The following is an 8,507-nucleotide window of genomic DNA, read 5'->3' as shown; positions in this document are numbered from 1 at the left end:
GCTGCTCAGCTCGGGCTGGACTCGAACCGCTGTTGCTCAGAGCTCAAACTCTTGAGCGAGCTCTTAACCAACTGAGCCACTCAGCCGGCCCTGCCCTTGCACTTTTTGCAAACTGTACAACACAGCAGAAATGAGAGCTGTCATCCTTTGTCTGGCCCTTTGGATGAAGCTGGAGGGGGGAAACTGGGGGCCTCGGGATGGGGTCCAGCTGAGATCCTGGTTTGGAAGTCCAGATAGCTTTGAAGGACTCGTCAAGAAGTGTTAGATGCCCGCTTTGCGTGTGTTTGTGTGTGTGTCCCTGTGGAAAGAGAGGTAAGTGGAGAGTTTGGAGGAAGAATCAAAATGGAGAGAGGGGCAGAGAATGATGAATCTTGAAAGAGACTAAAATGATTTTGAATTATGTGGGGGTTTTTTTGGTAATATTTTTATTTTTCTCTTGAATGAAAGAGACACCTGTTATTTAAAAAGCAAAGAAAGCAGCTTTCATTGCATAGTTACGTTTTTTTAAATAGAAGCCCCCAAAGCAAAATTGTATGATTAAAAACTGTTGGATAGAGAGGGCTTTCTGCTGCTATGACCATCTGTACCACAGTCCCCTGTGTAGTCTGCCCAGTTCTAAGGGATGTAGTCTCAGAGGTACCATTTGCCATCACCGCAGAGTCTGATACTCCACCTAGCTCCATGGCTACCAAGCCTATATGGAAAATCTCCCACACTACACATTACTGATGATCTACTATATCAGCCTGGTCTGTTTCATGCAGCGCTCAGCATTCTGGTTGCGCTGTTCTAGGATTTTAATGGCAGTAGCCACGTTGGCTCTGCTGAAAGCCAACTTGATACTTTCTTTTTTTTCCCCCCTCCCCCCAACTTGATACTTTCAAAGCAGCTGGCAACATCGCCATGGTGCACATGCCATATCCATAGTTGTGCAAATGATGGCCCTAGTGCACTATTACAAAGGTGGCTTAATGCGACTGACACACTTCAAGAATTTGATTCCACACTGATTATTATACCTTGAGTCATTGACAAGATCCCCAAGTCCCATGAAGCATATGACAGACTCAAAGAGAAGACAAGGGACCTGATTCCTTTATGCTGAGGCAATCTGCCTCCCTGAAGCACTCCTTGTTACACCAACAGCATTCCCAAAGGGTTTGCCTCTGCAGCCCTGCATTACACTTTGGAAACTATTTTTTTCCTCTATTTAAAAAAATTTTTTATTGTGAAATACACATTTTTTAGAATTAGTTTCAGCTGTACAACACAGTGCAATAGTTATACTTTTTACCCCTCGAGGTGACAACCCTCCTGTATATTCACTTGGAAACTATTTTTACAATGAAGAGCTACCATGCTGGCAAACCCATAACTAGAGGACTGACTGCCTGAAAGCAAGCTCCATGAGGCATTTAGGAAAAAGCTCCAGAAATTCAAAGAAACATTCTGCACTCCAGGACAGCATATATCCTTGAGTTGTTTGGAACTACAGGGGAAATCCTGGAAAAGGTGGATAGGAAGTCAAGCAAAAGGAGAAGAGCTGAGCCTGACTTATCCATGGAAGACCATTAGTCTTTTTTTTTTTTTAATTAGCTTGTGAAGGTCCACCACTTAATTGGCTATGTGACCTTGAACTTCAGTTTTCTCACCTGTAAAATAAGAAACCTCTTCCTGACTTCCACAGGGTTTGTGAGGGTCCAGTGAGGTAATAGCTATAAAAGCAGTTTTATAGCTTGTAAAATTTTCTGAGTAAAACTGTTAGTAATGGTTTTTCCCCAGCTACTGCTAGAAATAATGACTGTTTAACCACATTTTTAAAGTAAAAGACATTTATTGAGCAAATCAGATTGTAAATATTCCCTTAAAAATAAAATTGTCCATAATTCCACTACCTTAACAAACCAGATATTGACATTTTTGGTATATCCTTTTTTATTTTTGTTTTTATTGAGGAACAGCTGGTTTTCCAGAACTCATCAGCTCCAAGTAGTTGTTTCAATCTAGTTGCGGAGCATGGGCTCAGTGGCCCATGCAGGAGTTGAACTGGCAACGTTGGTGTTATGAGCACTGCATTCTAACAAACTGAGATAACCGGACGCCCCTGATATATATATATACCCTTCTTATCTTCAATCAGTCATAATGTTTGCATAGTTGCAATTAAAGAAAAATTTATATTTTATTTTTCCCTTCAACTTCTCGTGTGTTATGTTGCCATAGTGTTCATAATTAGCATTTAAATGACTGCATATTATTGCTGTAAATGGTTATACCATTGTTTACTCATTCCCCAACTATGGAAATTTAGAATTTAGTTGTCTTTTAAAAAAATAGATAATGTTTCAAAGAGAAACTTTGTGCTTAAAGCGTTGCTTCTTTTTCAGTTATTTTCTTAATGAAATTATTAGGTCAGAAAGTCTGAATATTTTTACAGCTCTTGTTATCGATTTACAAATTTCCTTCTGAAGGGATTGTGATAGTTAACAATGTGACCAACTACGAGTCTATCAATTTCCCCTCAGCCTCTCCATCACTGGGTATTATCATTAAAAAAATACTTATTCACTTGACAAATGCAGGGGGAACATCATGCTGTGTTGTTGAAAGGCATTTTTTAAATGACTTGTATTTAATGAGGTTTAATCAGTTATGCCCAACTTATTGCTGACACAGACCGCAACCTGTTCGGAGCAGCTGAGTGAGAGGGTGACGCCGGACCACACGCCTCCTAACTAACTACCCTAAGCGCCAGTGACCCGGTATATGGTGGGTGCAAGGCTCTTGGCACGTCCGTGGCACCCTCCCCGCCGGAGTTCAGGCGACTTTTTAAAGGAGTAGGAGCATGGCAAAAACGCAGGCGAGAAAGTGATATCGCGCAGGCGCACCACAATGCCCGTTGATTCGTGGGTGCCAAGGGATGGGTGTGGACTGGCGGCGCAGGCGCACGGGCGGCCTGGAGGGTTGAAGCGCCTGCGCAGTCGCTCTTCATTAAGCAGCAGCCATGGCAGGACAAGAGGATCCAGTGCAGCGGGAGATTCACCAGGACTGGGCGAACCGGGAGTACATTGAGGTCATCACGAGCAGCATCAAGAAAATCGCGGACTTTCTCAACTCCTTCGGTCAGAGGGCGAGCAGGGGGAGGCGGGATAGAGGGAGGTCTCTGAGGCAGTTTGACGGGGGCGCGGAGACGCTTTGAAAGGGTTCTCTCTGGGAGCCTCAGCTCCTGCTGCTTTTCGCTTCCTCCTTCAGGCCCCCCCTTCCTCCTCGCTCCCTCAACCTCAGGCTCCACTGGGCAGTTCCTGTAGGGTTGCCCTGCTCCAGGCTGAGCTCTTCAGCTTCATTGCCGTTACCCCGGATCCATTAACAAAACAAGTCTTTCCTTTTTCCAGACTCGTCAGGGCAGCTCCATCCACCTTCTGCGGCTTTTCTTCTCTTCAGTAGTCTCCCTGCTTCCTTTGTGCTACGCTTTCCTTCCAGTTCCCACTTTGCACTCAGAGTGCCTTCCAGAAGGCATCCTTGGCCGTGTCGCTGCCCTGTTTAAAGGCTCTTGATGGTTCCCTGTCTCAGTCGGGATCGAATCAAAACCCTTTAAATGCCATGCTTTTTAGTCGCCCCTTCAGCCACTTTCTTGCCCGTCGCTTCTTGTCTTCCGTGTTTGCTATGATGAAAGTGGTAGATGAGGTCAGAAGTAAGGTCCAGATCGTGTAACGCCATTGGAAATCTGTATTGCCAGTATCTAGTTGGCAGTGGGTGTTTTGTCTGCTTCTAGCAAAATCTTTCCTAGGTATGGCAAGTGTTCTTCAAGTGTTTCTTTAGGAGAACTGGCACAGGGTAGACTTTCTTATGTAATCACAAGGTGTAGAGATGGCATCGAGTGATATTTTTCCAACTCGTGTGCTTCTGTTCCACTAATTCAGCAACATTAAGCAATTAAGATTTAGTAGGGCAAATGATGTAAGAAAGATTTTTAAATGTATTATTTATTTTCTAGCTTGAGGACTGAGGAGTTCTAAGGACAGAACATTGTCAAAAAGCGTTTGACAGAATTTTATCAAAAAGCATCAGCAAGAGAAACTAGATCTCAGTGCAAGACTTAGGCACTGGGGGGAGGAGGAGGGTCACAGAATAAGAACCTGTTTCCTGCATTCAAAGAATTTCTGTCTTGAAGACGAAATAGTACCTTCAGAACAAAGCAGAACATCGTTTTTGTTTAATACATTTACATAGAAGGCGTCTAGAACTATAATGTTGATGTGTCTTGGTTGGTGGATTTCCTTACCAGGTAATGGGGGTGAAGGTAGTGTTATTGGGAGTAGGGAGTAGTATAAATATGTCAATAAAACATTGACACACATAACTTGCTACAGAGTACGTTGTAGTAGGAAATGGTATCAAGAAATCATAGATCTCAAGTATCCTGAGATTTTTTTGAGAACTATGAGTGAAGGAACATGATTTAGTAAAAAAGAAAAGTGGTTCTGGGGACAGGAGACTCAGGTTCATAGAGATTAGACTAACTGATTTTAATGAACTGAAAATATTTGAGAAATACTGACCTATTTACCTTTCTACTCAGATAGTCTGAGTTTCCCTAGAGACGTTTTAAATTCTATGCAAACTCTTTAAATGTTAGTTTTCATAATTGGTTTCTCCTGCTTTCTTGGAGAGCTAAAGTATTATTGGGGGTTCTTCACAGGATTATTTACCTATAACATTCCCTCAGAGGAAGGGCCAGATAAGAGAAACCAAAATATTGCATGCTAGGGAAATGGAATGATGATGACAGGATCATAGCTTTGGCTTAGTCTGGAGAGGCAGTGGAAAATAGTTGGAAAAATCACTGATGTGGAGAGTTTTTACTTTAAAAATCAGAATTAAAAGACTTCATTTATCTGGTAGTAGTTAATATTTGATATGTACACACAGAATATCCAAGCAAAAGATTAAGAATGTCAGTTCAGTCAATAAAGCATCTAAAATAACAAGTCAAACTGGGGATATTTTTCAAAATTTTAAAGTAATCTAGTATCTCAGTCCCCCAAATTTGGATTTGGTAATGTAATATCTTCATTTCTGAGCATTTAATTATATTAATAAACTTTTAATTTACATACATTTATCTTTGACATAAATCTTAGCATGTCACACCCACTAAATTTATATATAGTAGGTGAGTCTTGAAACTGACCGAAAATTGAAGAATTTGAGCTTAAGATTTGCAGAAGAGAAATGTCTCTTTTCTTGCTTTATTAGCAAGGGAATACCTGCTCTGAGATCTTATCAAATGTGTGTGCATCACATTTTGTGATCAGGTAGAGAATAAAGACTTCTTTTCATTTGAGATTTACAGCAAGCACTAGGCTGTGGAAATGGACACGAAGAATTCCAGTCTTTAGGAAAGGGAAGAAATGGCTTCCCTTAGCTTAGACTATTATTCTCCCTTAAAGTGATGATAATGGCTTAATGTTTGGAGTAATTAGGTGGTTTTTGAAGATTTTAGAGTGTGAATTTAGTCCTCTTAAAGAAAAGAACAATTACAAATAAGAACAGAATTATGAAGCAAGATTAAAAGTTAAAGCAATTTGATTTAGCAGTTAGGTATAAAGTTTGCAAAGACTGACAATAACATGATATAAGAGTTTAGACAAAGATCATCAGGCTGAGAAACTGGATAAATCATAAGGATACACTTTGTATGTTGTCTTGTCATTGAATGACCCAGGATGAGCATGTATGGGATGTATTTTCCCATTTTAAGCCCTTAGTGTGTAATGCCTTTGTGCTTGATGTGTATCTTTGGGGCTTGTATTGAGTTTATGATAATATGATTTGGTGGCGCAAAGATTTAATAGGCATTTACTTTGAGGAGGCATCTGGAACTCTTTGAAAATGGCAGCAATTCTATAGTCCTCACCCAGCTACAGAGCCTGTAAGCCATGTGGTTTGGAGAGGGATCTGTTTTCCCAAGATAGCTAATGACATTCTTGAACACCACTTATCCTTTGATTCCAGCTAGTGAGAATAGAGTGATGATCTCTCTGTGGTTTTCTCTTTGTGTGTTGGAGCACCACCTGAACCTGAGGACACACAGATCATAATACAGTGAGAACATTCTAATACTAGGCCTATTCTGTACTTTGAATTGGTGAAGTTTCTAAAAATAGATTGCCACAGATGATAGCTTTTTATTTTTATTCCTTTTTTTCCTGATTAAAGCTATGTACAGAGAAGTGTAACAAAAAATAGATACTGTGACTATTTTTAAATCTATTTTTATATTTAGCCAACAAATATAGCATGCCTGTTGTGACCCAGCTGTGTATCAGATGCTATGATAAAGGAATAAATAAGACTAAATGGACATAGTTATCACTCCTAAGAAATGTAGAATTTTGTTGGAGAAATAAAACTTACCTGCAAAAACAATTCAATAGAAAGACAGTGTTGATTTTTGTAGGCTAAGGCTATATACAGTGACAGTTCAGAGAAGGAGCTGTCTGCTAACTGGCATCTGTCAGCAGTGATAATGTATATAGTTGTCCCCCCTTATCCACTATTTTGTTTTCCAGTTTCACTTACTAATGGTCACCTATGGTTTGAAAATATTAAATGGAGTATTTCAGAAATAAACAATTTATAAGTTTAAAAATTGTGTGCTGTTGTGAGCAGTATGATGAAATCTCTTGCTATCTGCTCAATCCCGCCCAGGACATGAGTCATCGCTTTGTCCGGCATCTCCATGCTGTACCTATAACCCACCCGTTAGTCACTTAGCTGTCTGGGTTACCGGATCCACTGCTGCAGTATCACAGTGCTTGTGTTCAGGTATCCTTATTTTACTCAATAATGTCCCCAAAGCACAAAAGTAGTGACGCTGGCAATTCAGATATGCCAAAGAGAAGCCATAAAGTGCTTGTTGCATATCATCAGAAGGTCAGTAGTAGCCTAATGCCACATTACAGTGCCTATGTCACTCACCTCACTTCATCTCATCACACAGGCATTTTATCATCTCACATTAGCACAAAGAAATACAATAAGATTTCGAGAGAGAGAGACCACAATCATAGAACTTTTATTACAGTATCTTATTATAATTATCCTATTTTATTATTAGTTATTGTTAATCTTACTGTGCCTAATTTCTAAATTAAACTTTATCATAGGTATGTATGTATAGAAAAAAACATAATATATATAGGAATCGGTACTATCCATGGTTTCAGGCATCCACTGGGGGTCTTGGGACTCATCCCCTGCTTATAAGGGGGGACTGCTGTATACACATCATCAAGCACCTGATAAGGACAAGTGGCATTTTCAGTTAAAATCTGGTGATAACACATACATGCACTCTGGTTTTAGATTTGTCTAGCTGCTGCATGTTTTCCCAGTGTTTTGTTTGAACCAGTATGTATTTAATGGGACCTGAAATTTAACCAAAGTGTCTGAAGTTCAGCGTTTTCTAATTCTCAACATTCTGCATGTAGGCCAGTAGCATCATGTTGTTCTTGGATCCTGATTCATTACCAGATTGATGGAGCTAGAACAGAACAGCCATCCGGAAGAAACCCTCCCTCTTACCACCCTGCCTCTCTGGATAATTTTGGCTCTTTCTATGGGAAATAACAGGTTGTCAGTGACGATATTCATGCTGTTACTGAATAGCATACATGATGTACCTTTGAGCTTCTAAAAACAAGACTGAAAGAAATTTGGTCCTGTTGGGGAGTCCTAGCAGCGGCAGTGTATCCAGGAAAAGGAGGGCGCTGAGGTGCTTCTACTCAAACTAGACCTGGGAACTAGAAGAGGCAGTACTAGCAGATAAACAAGATTAAAAGGGAGAATGAAGAATGTCCAGAATAGGCAGATCCCTAGAGACAGAACAATTAGTGGTTGCCAGGGGCTGAGGGGAGGCAGAATGGGGAGCGATTACTAATAAATAGAGGTTCCGTTCAGGGATTATAAAAATGTTCTAAGATTAGATTATGGTGATGGCTGTACAACTCTGTAAATATTCTAAAAACCCTTGAATTATATATTTTAAGCAGGTGAACTTTATATAAATTATGTATCAATGAGGCTATTTTTAAAAAGAATAATGAAGAGTAGTGGTGAAGATGGATGAGTGGGAGAGGATCTAATATGGAAACAAAAAGAAAAAAATGAACTAGAAAGTGGAAGAGTTGGACTGTAAGCAAATTTTAGGAGATGTGGGGAATAAATTACAGCCCCAGAGGCTCGGCTCAGAAGGGTGGTAGCAGTGTGCAGTGTGATGGGAAAGAGGGCCAGACTAGGCAGTGAGGGAACTGGATTTGAGCTCAGTTCTGCTATTCTTTGTCCCATTGGTGACCCATGTTGTGCCCTTAACTTACCTTGGCCTTAATTTTCCCATTTATAAAATTAGTGGAGTCACACTAAAATCAATCTTTTGTTCCACTAATATACCAGAATCCATTTTTTTTTCAGTAAACATCTGTGTGCCAGGCAAGACACTAAGGTTA

At 40.2% G+C, this 8,507-nt stretch overlaps 1 protein-coding gene across 1 annotated transcript in view; it reads left to right on the top strand.

Annotated features, from left to right (window-relative positions):
- The first annotated feature begins 2,965 nt into the window (after nt 1–2,965).
- The window catches only part of BRK1 (BRICK1 subunit of SCAR/WAVE actin nucleating complex), a 9,178-nt gene continuing 3,636 nt past the window's right edge, over nt 2,966–8,507 (top strand). Inside the window, exon 1 of the mRNA XM_019651138.1 lies at nt 2,966–3,122. Within this exon, the coding sequence (XP_019506683.1) occupies nt 3,005–3,122 (118 nt within the window). The 5' untranslated portion in view covers nt 2,966–3,004. The remainder of the gene's footprint in view (nt 3,123–8,507) is intronic.

The sequence above is a fragment of the Hipposideros armiger genome, unplaced genomic scaffold, assembly GCF_001890085.2.
Source record: "Hipposideros armiger isolate ML-2016 unplaced genomic scaffold, ASM189008v1 scaffold_152, whole genome shotgun sequence".
NCBI lineage: Eukaryota > Metazoa > Chordata > Mammalia > Chiroptera > Hipposideridae > Hipposideros > Hipposideros armiger.
Note: the sequence above shows the minus strand (reverse complement) of the source record. Positions and strands in the feature narration are given on the sequence as shown.